The sequence below is a fragment of the Hippoglossus stenolepis genome, chromosome 22 (assembly GCF_022539355.2).
Source record: "Hippoglossus stenolepis isolate QCI-W04-F060 chromosome 22, HSTE1.2, whole genome shotgun sequence".
NCBI classification, from domain to species: Eukaryota; Metazoa; Chordata; class Actinopteri; order Pleuronectiformes; family Pleuronectidae; genus Hippoglossus; species Hippoglossus stenolepis.
Genome location: NC_061504.1, coordinates 5,305,416 through 5,324,892, shown reverse-complemented (window position 1 = coordinate 5,324,892; position 19,477 = coordinate 5,305,416). Strand labels below are relative to the sequence as shown.

The window sequence follows — 19,477 nt, the reverse complement described above, 5'->3', positions numbered from 1 at the left end:
TTGTTGTTTGTTCTTTTACATGCTGCTCAGTGGTAAGCACAGATCTGAGTCAAGTTATTTAACGATAAAGTCAAGCGATTGTTCTCCACACAAAACTAATTTGGTGTTACAGGAAAGTCAATGGAGTGTGAAATTGTCCCTTGTAGCTAACTAACTCAGGATTCTCAGGTTCATTTAAAAGGGTGAATGTGAATGTGCTCTATCATCAGTTATAAGACCGTGTCTGAAATGCTGCAGTGCTGCACAATAAGAATGTGTTGACAATTTCTGTACTTTTTTTAGAACATCATCATTTTATCAACTTAAAAGCCTGAATGGACACACACACAAACACACACACACACAAAGCTTGCCTCTGTTCACACTGACTATGGACTCTTCTGTTGGTTGTCGCTGGTCACTGTAATACCAGGCTTACCGGAATCTGATTTCTGATGAGCTTAATGCCGTTTGTTCTTCTCCAGTAAAGAAATCTGCCAGGCCACTGACATCATCATGTGTCCCATCTGTGACCAGTACTGCCCCTACCTGAGACTGTCTGACAGCTGCATCTATGCCAAGGTACTGTCGCAGCAGCAGCAGGACACAATGTTCCTAACAGCTGTGCTTGTTATTGTTCTCGTAGGAAAATGTGCTACGTGCCAACTAAGTCTGTCAATGTGACTTTTGCTCAAAATGAGGAAGCCCAATGACAATCTATAAATATCCACTACGAACTAGGACTGGGTGATATGGCTCAAAATGATATCAAGATAAATATGTTATCAGTACTTGATAAATATTTATAATAATTAAATATATTATTTTTGCTCTTGAGTGAAGGTTGTTGTTTTAAACTCTTCTTTATGGAAAAACAACAAAAGTGTTATATCTCCTCAGCATCATGTTAAGAACTTCCTTTCTTCATTCTCAGGTCACCCATCTTTTCGACAACGGGGCCACTGTTTTCTTTGCCGTATTCATGGCTGTCTGGGGTAAGTTTTACATCTCGTGCTCCAATATGTTCACCAGCTGTTTGGTGAGAGGACAGGTCAAATAAATCTGGTTTCTCTGAGCTTTGAATCTGATAGCAGCTGCTTTCTGCTGCCAAGAAAGACACTGAGCAGAGTGGTGAGAGTGAACCAAACATGTGGAGCCATAAAACCAAAACAAAGAGCTGAAAGTGGCTAAAATGCCGTGTTGAGCTGAGGGGAACTGCAGAGTTGGGTGGCGATTCACACATGTCACACACACACTCATTTGACCCATTGTAAATACTAGAGCAGTGCCTGTTCTGAACCTGCCTTCAAAGTTGAGTGAAGCTCGACTCCGTATGCACAGCCCCAAACTGGAGAATCAGTTGTTGTCATAAACGCCCATTGTGGTGAACGCGCTGCTATCGACGTTGATGAGTCCCAGCCGCCACTGCTACAGAGCACTGGTCATCTCTTTATATAAAGTTTCTTAATATTGAAAGTATTGCATGTTCAAATGGCACAAAATTCAACACTTCATTGGGCCCTTAACAATACACATGGCAAATGTGAAGCCGATAAGATGAACAGTTCTCCAGATATTTATTGCACATACAAACAGACAGATGTCTGGAATTACTAGATAGATTAAAAGATAAATTCAGCTTTAACATTATAAAATTGCAGTATCCTGGACAACTTTCACACATCAGAGGCTTCTCAAAAAACAACTATTATTACTACTTTTAAAACTGGCTGTACATTGTTTTAAAAGACTGCATTAACTCCAACATGTTTGTCATTGAGCTCTAACCTCGAATGTCCACATTTTTCATTTACTTATGGTAATTGCCAGAGGGGCAGGGAGCCTGTCATTTCTGAACAATGTCCCAGGGAATTAAAGGTGCAAACAGAGATCTTCCAGAGGTTTCATAATGTTCATAGGTGTCATCACTTGAAGACACCACAGGCAATGACACAGCAGCAGTGTCATAGTCAAATGGATGATAGCTGGCTTCTTTGTAACTGTCTGGATAGACGTTGAAGGGGACTGGAGGAAAAGAAAAGAAGAAATCAATTAACCATACGTCACAGCGGGGTAGAAAATAATTTACAGCTACAAGATGTTTGAACATTCTCTTTTTTATATTGTTGTATGGCACAATACAATTTAACAGTAGGGTTGTTAATTTGTTTCTGAAACACTTTTTATCTTATTTGTTCAAATCCTCTATGCGTCCCGATAGCCTTAAATAGCTAAAGTTGTCCGGGTGGCTTCACAGGACTGTAACAAACCAAACCAATTGTTTCATTTGGACCTAAAGAAATGATTGGCTGGTGTACTGGCAGTGCATGTTTATGTGTTTTGGGGGCTTAGTCTTGACGAGACCCTAGCTTTAATGCCACACATTAAATAGATCTCATATCATCTTATCATATATGTAATCTGGCTACTATGGAAACAAAGTTGATGAAGAATAAAAACCGGAGACATAAAATACATGATTTGTATTTGCATTGCAATTAAAAGAAACACGTGCAGACAATGTCTTTTATTACTATTTAATTGCTCGTGAACCTTTTCTTTCTCATGGGCCAGTCAGTTTATACTGATTCCATATGACGTGAGTAGTAATCTGTTTTTACTAAAGAATATTAAAAAAATGAACAAAGATTGAATCTGTGAATAATATCTCAAAAACAACCGAACACCTCCTGTATCCAAAAAACACAGCAAACTGAATGCTCACCAACGAGTTTGTCGGGGGTGTCTGAGTGTTTTAGGGCCTCTGCTACTTTGTTGTCGAATCTCCTGAATCTCAGCAAGAAGCCCAGAAGTAAACACAGCTGAAAGGCAAAGGTCAGCACGCCCAGGATGATGAGGATGTTATTAACTGTTGAGGGGTAAGAGGAGAGAAGGAATTACTAGATGGTTCCGTAGCTTGGTGTGTGACACAAACACTGTCAGGACATTTGAATTGAAACTAATAAAAAGTGTAGTTCTGGTGAGTGCCAGTGTCATCGGACTCTGTCAAACCTGTTTGAGGAGAATAAATGTGGCAGCCGAACACTTACTATCACGGACAGTAAAGTGATGCATCTCTCACTCCACTGTACACCCACTAATGAAAGCAGTGCACGCCCTGCTGCATTAGTGTGTGTTAATAATTCAGACACTCAGACATTGTCCTGGTGCCAGTGGAAACTCCATCTGTTTCACACTTATCAATGTTTTATAGTGATTTGCAGAAAAAGTGGAACTAAGTTTCAGTCAAGAGGAGGTCAAAAAAAAGTGCATTGTGTATTATTACATTTTGGAGGTAGTACTTTTAAACATTTTTCACATTTTCAATACAGTAAGCAAAGAAACAAATAAAGAGAAGAAGCAAACAAATATGGGTTGAACCTTAAATCGTTTTCACATTTTTTAAACAGAATAAAACACATCTACATAAAATAATTATGAATGAGTGCCTATTGGCTAAATAAACACAGCATCCTTTCCACAATATTTACTCCAATTCCTTTCTCATAAGTCAAAAGTCACAAGTCCTTTCTTCTAGAATATGAAAATGTTTAACAATATGAACAAAATGTCCTTTAATGGGGCTGTTTTCCTCTGGAGCCAGTGTTACACACCCAGATACCTAATGAATTTTCCACCCAACAGAGTTGAAAGCTTTTTCAGTTTTTAAACTACTACTTAATCTGCTAACTACTAACTATTTAATCTGCTCCATAATAGGTAACACTGTCCTTTATGAGGATTCTCCATTTCCATCCTTTTTGCCATGATGGTGTCGTAGTTTGTAGACTAGTGATTGGTCAATATCATGTATCTGTTCTATCCTTTCCTTTCTTGGGGATAATGTGATTCCCAATATTGAATTTATGAAACATTGACATTAATAGAGTACCTGATGATGACACCTCTGATGTTGACTCCCAGCGGGCGACCTCTGGCTGGGTGAGGCTCAGAGTCAGGTTCGGGCTCTGCAGGAATCCCATGATTCAAATGTCTCGCTCCCTCAGGGGAGTCCCTGTGTAATCAGGTAGAGTTATCAGCTTCTATTCATTTATATGGCAAAGATTAAAGTGATCAGCTGCAACATCAAAATGAGCTGATCATTTTGTTGAAAGCCTTTTGGAGGTATTTGCAAATGTTGTACATATGAGTGTCGCCATAAAAATGTCCATGTAAAAGGGCATGAAGGGTTGTGTGATGTAAAAGAAACAGGAGAAATAAAATTCCACGTGTGTCACCTGCCCAGGTACACTACACACAGGCAGAGCCACAAAGATACATGGTAAACCAGAAATCACTAAAAGTGCTGTAGTGAAATGCAGTTCACCGCAGAACCAACATCACAGGGTGAGCAAACAAATTACAAAAACCACAGCAGGGAGGGCACCTTGCAATAGACATGAACCTAACTGTGAGTAAACTAGCTGGTGATATGTTATCTCATTAACTGACAAAACTGAATTCAAATGAATGATTATCATCAAAAACCAATGCTGAGAGAAAAGGACACATGGAGGGTTAGATCTGTTGTCGTGTTTATTCTTGAGAAGAAATGGCAAATCCTAACTTTTATTAAAATAATTATGAGTTATCTGTAACTTCCATCTCGATCACAAACTAACTCCGACAACTCTTAAAAACCAGTTCCACAACTTTAAACAGTGCCAGCAGTAAAGTCCTGCAGCCTATTGAAATGTGTTACTATTAACTAACTAACAAGTTACTATTTGTCACTCACTATAAAAAAAAGGATTTTTAAAAGAATGTATCAAGTTTCTCAGGATGATGGTTTGAAATTTGATAAAACAACAAATTGTACAGTTGCAATAAAAGATCAGCAGAGCAAAACTGTAGAAATGAGCGTACAAATAAGAAAAACATGCCAAACTTGAATTAAACTTCAGTATAAGTACACATGATGATTATCATGAGAGCAACGTAGAGGACTGGAGTCGTTTTCACAGCTGCACACACATGCAGAGGCCGCTCTGATGTCTGCGAATGATTTACTTCCAGTTTTACATTTTTATCAAGTTAAATCAAAAGAAAACTTGCTGGTGTACTGACCTTACAGTCACCACTTCTGTATTGGAAGTTGCTGCGGCTGCCGCTGTCCAAATGAATATGTTTCAGGTTCAACTGCAGGGAAGAAACAGCTCAAATCCCTTCATTAGGGTTCCTCAGAAGTGGGCACCCCTGCTGGCTCCACATGAGATACACTGCCTTCACTGGACACATTCAAAAAAACATTTTTGCTCTGCTGCACGTTCAACGGCGATGGAGAAAATCCACGGAAAGCTAGTGCATGAAATACCGAGGTTCAGAGCAAAGTCCCTGCAGAAGCAATGGCAGGTAAACACGTGCAATAAGTAAGCTATCCACAGGACTTTGTTCAGCACTGCTGCCTGTTGATTCCTCCTGGATGAGATTCTGCATCTCATCCACAGACAAACTTAAGCATATCACCTAGAATTTAATTATAAATAACAATAATATTATAAATTTTATTAGCTGCCTCGGGCCCATTCAAATTGGTTCCCCCAGGATTCCTTTTAAACATTTTCAAATACCAAAATGCTATTTATACCGCGGCTCGGCTGAATACTTGATTTACTGAAAGATATGAATCCATGTTGGCCAATATATCTAGTTAATCAAAATTCAGTATTTCAGTCAATGTTGTTCCATAACTTTCCGTTGTGACTAAACCTTAACTGAGAGACGAGATAATCCCTGTCTTGTCTTTGAGGTTCATCACTCCCATATATCATCTGAACTGGTCCCCACAGGGGTGGCTGTTGAAAAGTGTGATTTTAACTTCATGCAGAATTCAGATTTCTTTTCTTAGCTGCAGTTTGTAAACATGATTGCCTATTGGCATTACTCAAACTTAGTAAATAGTGATATTTCACTCTCACCTTTGTCACAAAGTCACAGAACAGCCTTATGCTACATCAAACTTGGAGAGTAAAGAAGACAAGTTTACCTGACAGCTGCTCCTGATATTCACTCTAATTGTGTTTCTCTTCTTGTGAAGAGAGGGACAAGAAGTTCTGCTTCTCTCATCGAGACACTCTTTGACACGTGCTTCTTGTTTTTTCCCAGCACAGGTTTTCATGTAAAAAGAACTGTTAGCTGAGTAAAATGTGTGCACTCTTTCTAAGCCAACATGAAAATTTGCATTAGGCCTATTTGCCCTTCGAACAGCCCTCAGGCTCACAATATCACACATCCCCCTCCCCTGTCACGTCTTCACTGATCTCACACGGCGCCCTCTGGAATCCAATTGACGGAAATTCGTCAAAGCGAAGAAGCGAAGAAGATACACTAACTCAGGGAGTTTAACCCTGAATTTTGGAGGATGGAATATTGAGGAGTACTTATGTTCAGCTATGACACAGATGGTCCTAATGCTGTTTTATTGATGTGTTTCAGCAACAGTCTTTCTAGAGTTCTGGAAAAGACGCAGAGCCGTCCTTGCTTATGACTGGGATCTGATCGACTGGGAGGAAGAGGAGGTGATGTAGTTCATCTCTACCCAGTTTTTTTTTGCAGTTTAATGTAGATAACTCGTTGCTCTTTTGAGTCTTTGAGGCTTCTCTTTGATTAAAAACCCAAACAACAACAGTATTTCTGCCTCAAGAGCAGTTTTGGCCTTGAGGAATATTTGTTCTTTGTCTTTTTTAGGTGAGTCTGCAGGCATATATTTTTAAAAAGGTGCGATTGTGGTGGATTACACAGAAAATTTTGAATTTTAAAACTTGTAAAATGAAGGCTTTCACAACCTTAGGTCTGAATGGGGACTTGGTGGCCAGGGTCATGATGTCACTGGTGACAACATCGCTGTGACCGTTGTCACCAGGCCCACTCACCTTTCAGCCAAACCCTGTCTCTCTAACATTAGTTCAACAGGTAGCCTTTGTTAGAACAATGCCGCAAAACCCACAAGGACCTGCTGCAAAGTAACACAGAAACAACTAGAATTGCACTCAGTAGAGCGCATACTTCTGTCAAGGCCCAACAGTCCACTTAAACCAAAACAAGCCTCATAGCTACACATTGGTGGTAGTCACAGGTTTCTAGCTTTATTTGTTACCATACAGCTGCTGAAAAAAAACTACGTCCCTATGAAACAACACTTCCGCTAGATTTTTCTAGCGGCATAAAATTAACTCCCTGTTGTCCTTGTCCTTTGTCTTTCAGGATGAAATACGTCCTCAGTTTGAGGCCAAATACTCAAAGAAGGAGAGGATGAACCCCATTTCTGGAAAGCCTGAGCCTTACCAAGCCTTCACCGACAAATACAGTCGTCTTGTTGTCTCAGCATCCGGAATCTTCTTCATGGTGAGTGTCAGTGGTGAATAAATGTCAATTAGCCTGTGTGTAACTCTCATCTTTGTAATAATTGTGTCTTACAGCCATACTTATTTTAATAGAAAGTCTTGTTACTACATTGTTTTTATCTTTTGTCTATTTTTGAATAAATTCTGTATAAACAAACTTAGAGGGGTGTGCCCCAGGGTTCCATATTGGGATCACGGTTGTTCTCTTTGTGATATTTTATCAAATTCTAGGTTCCATGTTTATGCAGTTGATACAGTTATCTATTGCTCATACCCTTCCATGGTATAGTAGAAATCTCATACAACACTGCTGATTCCAAGTCGCCATCCCAATGTCTGCAGACTTTTGCATTGGCAGGCTTTTTAAATATAAATCTCTCCTTGAGCTGGTTCCTTTTTATGTGTGAATTTACATACCCGTACACGTGTAAAAACCAAAAGAGGACCTGGAATTGACAGAGCTGATTACTATGGGCGGAGTTTAGGTGTATTTTAAAGAGGAAATATTATTCCTGGTCAACATGAGTGCTCCTGAAATTTCCTTTAGAAAATTGTACTTATCCATCATAACTGGATCTTTGTCATTGACCTTGTAACTGGATATTGCCTTTACTTGTGTGTTGTGTGTGACAGTTGAATGTCCTTCTCTATTGTTTGTGTTTAGTGATGTAACAATGTTTATGCTGCTCTTGGCTATTTTACTCCTGAAAATGAAATCTCAATTAAACTAAAAGGATGTCTCTTGTTAACTACCTACAGTATTCTCTATTGTTGCATCTGTGTGTATATTTTTCGTGTAAATGCAGTGTGAATTTGCTGTATTTGTTGTTGTAATACCTTTTGCATAACACTCTGATGTCACAGATACTGGTGGTGATTGCCGCAGTGTTTGGCATCGTCATTTACCGTGTGATCACCGTCAGCACCTTTGCCGCCTTCGGCTGGGCTCTCATCAGGAACAACTCTCAGGTGGCGACCACGGGCACGGCAGTCTGCATCAACTTCTGCATCATCATGCTCCTCAACGTGGTGAGTTTCTGCCGTCCACCGACATCGTTACTGTTCTCTCTGCTGAGAGAAAAGGTCAAAAAAACTATTAAATTGTTAGCTGAGATAATTGTAACCCATCACAGCCGAGAACCAAAGACACAAAACTACAAAACACCTGAATGTTAAGCAGCAATGAATTTATAACAATTGTACCGTATTTTTTCCCCTAGCTCTATGAAAAAGTTGCTCTTCTTCTCACCAACTTAGGTAAGTTAATGTTGTGTTCTTTTGTCCCGAGATATGAGAAGAGCCGGTCTCGGTTTGGTTCAACAAGTATTTATTCAGAAGCAATGAAAAGGTACAGCATAGCTATGGGCACATAGCTATGGGCACTCAATACACAGCCTCGGCTAAGTCAGTAGCACGGGGTAGTCAAGAGTCGCCCCGAACGGACGACAGGTGCAATATTTATAATAGTAGGTAGAACTTCATTGGTCAGTAACGAGGGGGAGTCACCCTGGCCCTGGCTCTCCCTTGCTGGTGCACAGGCGTGGTCCCAGCATCTTGGAACTGGAATCCACCAATGATGAGGAGCCGCTCCCAGGTTCGTCCCTCCTTTGATAGTAGCTGGGCAAATCTTCACATTCTGACAGTGTTTGTTTTTTGTGTTTTAAAAACAATCTTTGACCCGGCTAAAGCCTTGTGGGTCTTCAGTAGTTTTGCAGATACGGTGTTGTTCATTGGAGTGAGAAACATTGTGTTTCTGCTTTATCGGCTGTATGTTCTGTGTGCGTAAGCATGCGTATTCATCAGACAAGACAACGCCTTTCCTATCTGGCCTTCAGAAGCTGAGGCGGCTGCTTGATTTCTTTCTAAGGCATAGGTCACAGTGTCTTAATGAGCACAGTGCATTCATGTATGTGTGGTGTTGAATAAAGCTAAAGGAATACTGTAATATATATAAAGGTTTATGTATGAGAACAAGTTTAAGTACAGTGTTATTGTATGCCACGGATTACAGTCCTAACACATAACAAAACATTAATTCTTTCTGTTAAGGTACGAACATGGTGCGCGTAAAATCGATCCTTTTCGGGGCTATAGTGTCTAATTATATTATTAAAATCCTAACATTAACTACACCAGCAGATTGAGTATCGTTTAAGCTAAATATTTGATGCCAGACTTTTTTATCCAGCTATCTCATTAGAATATGTGGTCATTTGTCTCCTTGGTAAATTCACTGAAAGGATATAAGGTCTCTGTGCATGTGTGAATTAGAGCCCGACCGATTTATCAGCCGGTAAATATGAGCCTTTCACAGACATATCAGCTTTGGCAGTTACGTTCATGATATGTGCCTTTTATTTCACTAAAAAAACAAAGCATTTATTTGCATTTATGTTTACATTTACAAAATGTTTATTTTTCTAATTCAAGTTTGATAAATTTGGTTGTATTTGTGTTTTCTTTTTATTTGTTGTTATTTAATCAAATGTATGATTAAACTTTAAAATATTAAGCCTGGATGACATTTCTTTGTCACAAAGGTTTTATAACAACATCTTAGGAATCTCAAAGTCTTCACTCCCTGATATCGCTATGGGCATCAGTCCCCAAAATCCATTGGTTCTAGCGTTAATTTTGCGAAAAGATTTTGAAATATCTCCATATTTACATCTCATTTTATCTGTTCCTGTCACTGTTGCTTGTTTCTCTCTCTTAACCTCCACAGAGCAGCCAAGGACGGAGTCCGAGTGGGAGAACAGCTTTACTCTCAAGATGTTCCTTTTTCAGTTTGTCAACCTCAACAGTTCCACTTTCTACATCGCCTTCTTTTTGGGGAGGTGAGAAAGGCACATAGGTGGTACTGCAGAAGTGGACTGATTATGTTGTACATTTTTGTTTAGTCAGTAAAAAGATGAAAAATATATGACAGGTGATGAAATCATTAAATAGGAGAGATGACAAATAATATTTTACAGGTTTTAAACAAAGGTCAAACCAGGATGGCACTCAGACTGTAAACCTCCGCCAATGCCCATCAGTCCTGTTGTGAAACCACATTTAAATTCACTAGATCCATCATTTTTGGACCAAATTCCACACAAAACTGAGTCCCCTAAACATGTCTGGCTTTTTCCATCAAGATCCATGAATTATTCTCTGAGAAATCAATGTTGAAAGAGAGACTTTACTGCAGAGTGGAAATACGTATAGAGTAAATAATGAAAACATTATTTTGCTTTGCTGGGGATCCTGTCACTGTTGAGATGCAAACAAAAAAGCTGTTTGCTTCAAAAACAAACTCGGAGGCATATACGATATATTTAAGATAAACAACAAACATAGCGTTTTGAATATTTACTCATTTTATAGAATTTCCCCAAGGAAGATAGAGTAAATATTACCCTTAGGGCTCAGCTCACACTCATGAAAACTCAACCCAAGGTTTTAATAACTCAATATGAAGGTTTTTTATATGTAGAATAGATGTTTTATGGAATCCATGCGCGAGGCATTTGTAGCTTTAAGCATCACATCCATACTGATACATTTACCGCTTAAGGCAGAGGAATGTCAATGCTATGTTGTTTTCTTTTCTTCCATTGTAAGTGACACTGTGGCTTATGGGGCTTTTGGTTTCTCAATAAACTTAAAAATAAAATTCAGATTGATTGTCCTTCTGCCACCTGACACAGACTTTACTCTAACAATTTTTTATTTTTTCCCCTGGTTGGCAGGTTCACAGGGCGGCCTGGTGCATATCTACGCCTCATCAATCGCTGGAAACTGGAAGAAGTGAGTAGTGCATCCCCGTGGGACAATAACAGCAAAGTATTATGGATCCAAGTATTTCTCGTTTAGACGTTTAGCTAATACACTCTGCCCCGCCATCAGGCATTCAACCGCCATCAGCAGGAAGTGTTGCTTGCTTATGGGAACATGTGGGGAAAGAACAAACACTGAAGTGGTCCAAGGGGACAGAGGAGCCTGAGGTGGTGCTTTTACGTGCTGAGCTAATGTGCTCCCACTTGTTCCCCTGGCTGCAGAAATGGAAATGGAAAAATCTCTGTAAATGTGACATGTGCAGCACAAGTGTAGCCCCAGTCAGCCATTTGTAGTTCTGCAGAGTCATGATTGTGCTTGGAGGGTTTAGTGCCTTGAATGAGAATTTGCAAATCTGCTAAAAGCTCCAGGGAAATGTCTAAGAGGAACACCCGGAATATAAATGTGTGTAACATTAGAGGCCTGTGCTGCATCTTCAATGTAAATTAGCTTGCTTACAAAAGTGCCTGTGCATTGAAGAGGCTCTTCAGATGCAAAAAGCACATTGTAAAACATTTTGAGCAAATTAAATGCAAGATACATAATAAAATGCTTTGGAATTTAGAAAGATGCAAATGTGAGTTCTGCAGAGAAAGCGTCTCCCACAGTCTTACCACATACTAATTCTAACGAGCCTTTGGGTATATAAAAGTCAACGGTAGTGTGTTTTCACACTGGGTAAGTTTATTCAGTTTAGTATGCATACCAAAACACTTTTTTTTCTACGCTACTATCCCACAATACAGTGCAAAAAGGAAATGAAGCGTGAAGGTGGAGCGGCTCACAGCCAGAAAACGCTTCACGAGCATCAAGAGCCAATATTATTTTACATACCCACTGTATTCATTGTGTAATATAAAGGCTACTCATCACTGAAGTGTATGTTAATATACCACAAATCAACAAACTAGAACTTATATTTGATGTCAGCTTTCTAAAGCTTGTAAATTATTGCCAAAAAAACTTCACAAAAACAGTACGACAAACGTTTTTTCTCTCTGTAGCTGGAGGCCAACTTTGGGCTGCTCTGTGTTCTACTTTTCCATTTCCTCGCTCAACAGTGTACACAGCACACTTAACTGTCAGCTTTTTCTTTACTTTACACACTAACCCATTTTTTTCCAGTTTGCTCTCTCTTTTCTACAACACTCAAGAGACAGAGAGAGAGAGTGAGAGAGAGCTGTGTCCTGCACATAGGGTAGAAATGTGTAAATAGTACGACTATCATCAATACATTGCAATACTCCTATTTCCATTCTAGTAGTTTGTCCAAAAAGTCCCCAGATTTGCCACTAGGCACGTTTTTGAAAAATGTCACTAAAGGGGTCAGATAATACAAAGTCCATCCAGCCATCCGCTTATCCTGTGAGGGTCACGGTGGGAAGCGGACATTGGGCGAGTGGCATGGTTCACCCTGGACCGGTCGCCAGTGTATCACAGAACCAACAAACAGACACACAACCATCCATATGAAAAAAGAATGAAAATACTCCATTTCTGCTTACATTTTAAAATTGCCATTGCTAGCTGTTTGACAGTTGAAGTTGACCCTACATCCTTCTCTCTACCCTCGTCTCTGCAGTGTCACCCCAGTGGTTGTCTCATTGACCTGTGTATGCAGATGGGGATCATCATGGTGCTTAAACAGACCTGGAATAACTTTATGGAGCTTGGCTACCCGTGAGTTCCAAGGTTTTGCCTTTTAATCTTCATTGCAACTGAATGACTTTTCAGCCAGATGTGGCATCACCGTACCGTGTTCTTGATCGCGGAATGATAACGGATAATACAGTAATGTCTCCATGCGGGATCATTGGTTTCTGACATTTCCTGCTGCATGTTTCCACTGCTGCTGTTTGTCTAGGCTGATCCAGAACTGGTGGACGCGGCGGCGGCTGAGGAGAGAGCACGGGCCGAACGCCAAGGCCGGCTTCCCACAGTGGGAGAGGGATTACAACCTGCAGCCAATGAATGCCTACGGACTCTTCGATGAATACCTAGAGATGAGTAAGTAGCATCTCAAGCGCAGAACACATTTTTTAGTGCTAAAAAAAAAACGTACCCATGTTAGAACCACAACCTTTAATAATGGGTTTGTATTTATAAGATTATCCCAAATGTACTCAGCAATTTAATCTTCCGCAACACAATTTTTGAACATTTTCATTTGGTGGCCAAGCAGCTTCAGTCAGTGTTACGTAATTGTGACAGTGATCTGCTGTGGATTGTATCGAGGCAATTCTTCACCTGCTCTCCACCGTCTATTACAATTTCAATACATATTAATATTATATTTCATCTTATTCAATACTTTTAAGTAAACAAGGGAGGTAAATGATGGTATAATGCAAAGTATACACAGGCTGAATATTTAATACTGTAATAGTGCCAAGCACACACCCACAGTCACACCTACAGTCAACTTATAGTCTCCAATTACCCTAACCCCAATCTGCATGTCTTTGGACTGTGGGAGGAATTTTCCCATCAGTATAAGCTTCAGGTCGTTGTTGTATTGTATCTCACCGTATCTGCCGGATGTGTGATGATGCAACTGTTGTCTAACATGTTACCCATGATGGACACGCCTGTGGATCTAAAGGCCATCGATGCGTGTTCTGTGTTTCAGTTCTGCAGTTCGGCTTCACCACCATCTTTGTGGCAGCTTTCCCTCTGGCGCCTCTCTTAGCACTGCTCAACAATGTCATCGAGATCCGTTTAGACGCCTACAAGTTTGTCACACAGTGGCGCCGACCTCTGCCATCACAAGCCAAAGACATTGGTAAATAAATAAATTTAGTTAAAAACGGTCCATTTATCTCTATCCCGTTAATAGGAATATGGTGTGAAAGTGAATTTGTGTGTGTTTGTGGCAGGGATCTGGTATGGCATTCTGGAAGGCATCGGCATCCTGTCTGTCATCACCAATGCCTTCGTCATCGCCGTTACCTCGGACTTCATCCCGCGCCTTGTTTACGCCTACAAGTATGGACCTTGTGCTGGTCAGGGTCGAGCAGGGGAGGGGTGAGTGAGAGTCACACAAGTCATTTCTTTCATTTCGACACGGGAAGCGCTGCATAAACTCATTTCTCGTGTGATCCTCAGATGTATGAGGGGCTACGTCAACGCCAGTCTCTCCGTGTTCCGGGTGTCTGACTTTGAGAGGAGATCGCAGTACGGGACAAATGGCTCCGAGCTCTTTGGAGAGGCTGTGAAGTACTGCAGGTATAAGGTTACTGTTAGGTGTCGGTGGCCGAGCCTCCAGTACAGTTTCCAAAAAACAGAAACATCTGTTGGAAATGGAAACGTGTTCATTTTTAACTAGATTTGGCTGCAGGCGTTTGTGTAACACCAAGACAGATTACATGACCTATTTTGTGTATGTTCATCCATCACTTCATTAATGATCCTTATTAAATCAACACTATGTAAATTTTACTGAGCAACAGCGCCCTCTGCAGCTAAATGTGGTGATTAATTCTGTTGGGCTCCATGTCCAAGTGGTTTTCACATAGAGAAAAACAAAACCAGAGCTCGGACTGTGCCGTCCAACTCACTGAACTGAACAGGGGATATTACCCATGATCCTCGGCTTCCTGAACCAAAACAGCTGCTGCTGTAACAAATACACCAAACTCTGTTCTTTATATTTTTATATTTTAAATGTTTACTGGCTGAATATTGGAAATTGACGCTGGTTTTTTAATGACTTCTACGTCTTTTGAACTGATCTTCAGTTCAGCATTACTCCTGAACTTGCTGGACCTGATTCTGGCCATTTAAGCTGCGTCTATCACTGGAGATTTTAATGTACCTGCTCACCAAAGTTACATTGAGCAAGAACAGACTTTCAGGGTGATGAGTGGGAATGACAGTAGCACAATTCTCTATTCCAAGTCAGTGAACCATCAAACACATTTTGAAGCTTCTATTTTATGGTAACAATGTTGCGTAATGTTGGTTTAACCAAATAAGAATCACAAAATAAATAGTTCAAAGGTGAAAATACTGTAGATATAACCATGTAGCCAGGTAGAAGCTAAAAACATGTTATGCATACAAATGTTATTTTGAGGCTTAATATGACATTTAATAATAATGTCTTGCTTGTATCTATACAGATATTGTCAGTAGCCTGAGCTGAACACCAGTGAATTTTACTTTTGTTTAATTTGTTGACTTTTGTGTCATCAGTTCTACTTATGCCATGAACTTTGACCTACACGTTGTGATCCACCAGGTATCGTGACTACAGGGAGCCTCCAGATTCTGATGATCCCTACTCGTACACTCTGCAGTTCTGGCACGTCCTGGCAGCTCGACTGGCGTTCATTATCGTTTTTGAGGTCAGTCTGTGATTAATGACTCCAGACAGCAGGCTGAGCTCACAACTGGATTCTGTTATATTGTTTTAATCGATGATAGATTTAACCAGATTAACTCAAACTGGCTCTCTTGGACTTTTTTTTGAAAAGGCCTTAAAGCAGGACTTACTGCAGGATTCAATTTAGCCTTTGCGTTGCCAGGTTAACCATACAATTCATGTCTGTCTGTTTGAGGAGACACTTAATTAAGACCGTTAGTGGATATCAATCAGCACTACTAGCCAGACAAATGGAGAGTACAGCTCAATCATTGATAGAAGTTAGATGAAGTGAAAAAAATCCCTTAGTCAGGTCTGCTCCGAAAGTTGATGGGTTCTTTGTTGGTCCATACGGCATCCTTCCAACAAGTGTATAGAAAATAAGTTTAGCAGTTTTTGCTTGATCCTGCTAACATACAGCAAAGACAAGCAGCAATGAAAATATAACCCTGTTGGTGGAGATAATAATCTCCTAAATCAGCTGGTCCACTCAGCCCTACGAAACATTTGTTTGCAAATCCCTTAGCAAAGCTCTTAGCAGCTAAAACACAACAACAGAGCTAAAAGAGAAAGTGAACATTGTACTTTGAGTCAGCACAGAAACACAAATGAATGTTGATGTCGTTCCCTGTCTGCTATATAAACTTTATAGAGGTAATCTATAAAGGAAGGTTTAGCCATTTCAATCTACTTCAGTTTTATAGACCTTGTATTTTATTTTGGACATAGGTTTGTGAACTCAAAGTTTCCCTTTTAAAGAATTTACAGTAACTAAGTCACCATTATTCAACTATCTCTATCTCACGGTGGGCGTCAAAGTCCCAGAGTTAGTTTTCCCCCCAAAGTATCCATCGAACTAATATAGTTCCGAATATTTTAAGTATTCCGTTTGTTTTGGGGGGGTATCCTCTGATATTTGTGATAACTGTTTGCAGCACATGGTCTTTGCCATCAAGACCCTGATCGCGTACCTGATCCCAGACCTTCCGAAGGACCTGCGGGACCGTATGCGCAGGGAGAAATACCTGATCCAGGAGATGATGTATGAGGCCGAGCTGGAGAGACTGCAGAAGGAGAAGAACGAGAAGAAGAGGAAAGTCAGGGCCCACCACAAGGAATGGCCCTGAACGCACCACACTGGTAGAACCACACATTCTTAAACAATTTATTCATTTATTGGGCCTCATTCGCCAACCGTTATTAAGAAGAAATTTCTTCTTGAAACCCACTTACGCAGATTTTGCAAAGATTATGATATTCACCAATGTTTTTCTATCTGGGATTTGCTCTAAGGCAAAAAATTGAGGTCCCTGAACTCTTTACAGTTATAATTAAAGATTAAGTTAAAGTACATCAAAGGAAAGATACATAGAAGTGTAGAATACAACATTTAATTTTCAGTGTTCACTTGTTTGGACTCACCATAGAGTATCTCTCATTTCCAGGTCATCAGCTGGTGTTTGATTTTCAATGCAGAGTGAAGGAAAGTGATGAGTGCTGGGTTTCCTGCATGATACTAGACCCTTGCACTCTCAGCCTGCTCCTGCCACGTCAGACCAGCACCTCCAAGTGGACAGTTGACGAACTGCGCCCAGCAGGGTCACAGCGATCCAGGAGCTCCCCTGAGTCTGCACCATGAGAGATGTTCCCTTGAACATTTGGCAACGGGTTTTGCTAAAAAATAGACAAATAAAGTTTTTATGCGGATGGGTTTCGACCACTTTGGACTGTCAACAGTGTATGTCTTCAGATCCTGAATGTAGGTTTCAAGCAAGGCTCAGCTTTTACCGATTTCTTCTTTCAGATGTGAGAAAAACACTCTGCGGAGCTTACTGAATGACAAACCCTGTTTACATTGCTCCTTGTTTAAGGAGTTCACATTTTGCTTTATTGTAAATAAAGATATTTAAATGAATGTCAGGCGCTCTGCTCTGCTATAGTGTAGTGCAATACAAAATTAAAAATAATTTAAGAAGTTATTCTACTCAAGAAGTGGCTCTGTCCACAGTTTGCTTACATTGCAAATGTATTTGAATTTAGATTGATAAATGCAGTAATAAACATTATTTATTGTAAAGAAATTTGACTTTGAATTGGTTGTGTGTGTGTGTGTGTGTGTGTTTTAACCATAGTGTACAGTAACACAAACAGTCACTTGGTCAGTGCACATTAGATCAGATAAAGATGTGAAATATGGATATAAGCAAGACAACTCAACAAATATGAATAATCAAGTTTAATCGATAATTATTGCATATTTACTTGAAATTATACTTTCGTTTTCAGTACTTTACTCTTATTCCTGTGATGAAGTTAAACAAGTTAAAATTATTTGATGGTTTTATATCCAACAACATATTAGTGACATCATTGGGGGGGAAAAAACTTAATTTGAACAAGAAAAGGAGCGGATCTGTTTTCCTAAGTTTTCCCCAAAATTAAGGAGCGGATCTGTTTTCCTAAGTTTTCCCCAAAATTAAAGCCGGATAAAAAATAAAGTTTTGCTCCAATGCATTGACAAAAGCAGCAGAAAGCCTCTACACTAAAACACCACCAACTAAATGTGGTCCAACTTAAACAAAGAGTCTGAGAAAAATAGAGTCTATATAGGACTTTTTCATTGCTGAATGTAAAACACACACACACACACACACACACACACACACACACAAACTAAATGTATCTTTGCCAGCATCAGGGGGAGTCAGAGAGCTAAGTTGCACTGAAGAAGCAGATGTCTTCATCTACTTGACATTGTAACATCATTATTTAGGGCAGGTCAAACCAAAAATAACACAAACAGGAAGGTTTAATAAACCCATTTTGGGTCAGAAAATGTGCTTTTATAAGACTCCCTTTAAGGATGCTAATGCTATGATGTGATATTGTTGAATTGAAATGTGACGATCTGACTGTGCGTCCTCTTTAACATTCACACGTCGTTTTAAAACTTTGTGGCCCATGAAGCTGGTCTCAGTGGCTGGGCAGCTTGTTCTCCCTCTCAGTGCAGAAGTGGGTTTTTACAATCATCCTCACTGACCTGTGATTTATGATGAAACATAACTCTGCCTTCAAGACACTTTTATGAGCTTGTTCACTGGTAAATTGGAAAATCAACTCTATATTTCACATTTAGTGTATAAATATATATTTACATAACCTTGTAAAACCTCACAGACATTTTTTTATTTTGGACAAAGCATCTGCATGCATGTCCAACACCACATCAGTCACAACAGCATTGTGTTAAAGTTTTTTATTACCCAAACACATCTGTTTATCTGACGCCTACAACTGACTGGTCATTTTGAACATGACACTAATCACAGGTTGAGTGTAGAGGCTTGTCCTTCAGCGTGGATTACTCTGCCGATGTGGCCTCCATTCAAACTCCATTTTGATTATTAAAAGCAGGGGGCAGAGCAGACAAATGGTGTTTTGTTTCCTATCAAGGCGACTCTGCTCCTCTCTAAGAGGATTATCCCCGACACACGCCCAAGAGTTACATAAGGCTGTCAGAGGATAATATCTGACATTTCCTCATATATCCCCGCACTTTGGAAGCACAGCACTCTGTGTAATCAGTGTGGTTCAACAGAGGTGTGGTAGAGCAGTGAGCGTGCAGAGGAACAGAAAGAGGGATGGTGTTCTGTATGTGGAGAGGACAGAACGCTCACTCTATCCTGGTTTCGTTTTCTGGCCGGTTGAAGAGCGGAAACAACACAAGTGGTAACATCTAAATTGTAAAGCAATCAAATTTAGTGGAAACTGAGCAGTGGGATTACTGTTGGTGCCTCCATCAGAGGATAGGACCACAACATGGCTAGTGTCCAAAGCGAGACACAACCGTAAAAATCTCGATTCAGGCTCCAACTCATGTTCTCAGAGCTATGATGACGGCAGAGTGAAACACCCAGTGGTATTAGGAAGCAGGCAGGTTTGATTATTTACTGATCTGGTAGAAAAAAACGCA

The 19,477-nt window shown here is 40.0% G+C and overlaps 1 protein-coding gene across 2 annotated transcripts in view; it reads left to right on the top strand.

Moving 5' to 3' along the window:
* The window catches only part of LOC118101652 (anoctamin-4), a 44,291-nt gene extending 26,706 nt beyond the window's left edge, over window positions 1–17,585 (top strand). For both annotated transcript variants that reach the window (XM_047338583.1, XM_035147576.2), the window contains 16 exons: window positions 465–561; window positions 914–974; window positions 6,415–6,497; window positions 7,183–7,323; window positions 8,187–8,351; window positions 8,543–8,579; window positions 10,048–10,159; window positions 11,057–11,114; window positions 12,724–12,821; window positions 13,006–13,148; window positions 13,771–13,923; window positions 14,018–14,165; window positions 14,247–14,366; window positions 15,382–15,487; window positions 16,440–16,644; window positions 16,950–17,585. In XM_047338583.1, the coding sequence (XP_047194539.1) occupies window positions 465–561; window positions 914–974; window positions 6,415–6,497; window positions 7,183–7,323; window positions 8,187–8,351; window positions 8,543–8,579; window positions 10,048–10,159; window positions 11,057–11,114; window positions 12,724–12,821; window positions 13,006–13,148; window positions 13,771–13,923; window positions 14,018–14,165; window positions 14,247–14,366; window positions 15,382–15,487; window positions 16,440–16,631 (1,714 nt within the window). In that variant the 3' untranslated portion in view covers window positions 16,632–16,644; window positions 16,950–17,585. The remainder of the gene's footprint in view (window positions 1–464; window positions 562–913; window positions 975–6,414; window positions 6,498–7,182; window positions 7,324–8,186; window positions 8,352–8,542; window positions 8,580–10,047; window positions 10,160–11,056; window positions 11,115–12,723; window positions 12,822–13,005; window positions 13,149–13,770; window positions 13,924–14,017; window positions 14,166–14,246; window positions 14,367–15,381; window positions 15,488–16,439; window positions 16,645–16,949) is intronic.
* The last annotated feature ends 1,892 nt before the right edge of the window (window positions 17,586–19,477 follow it).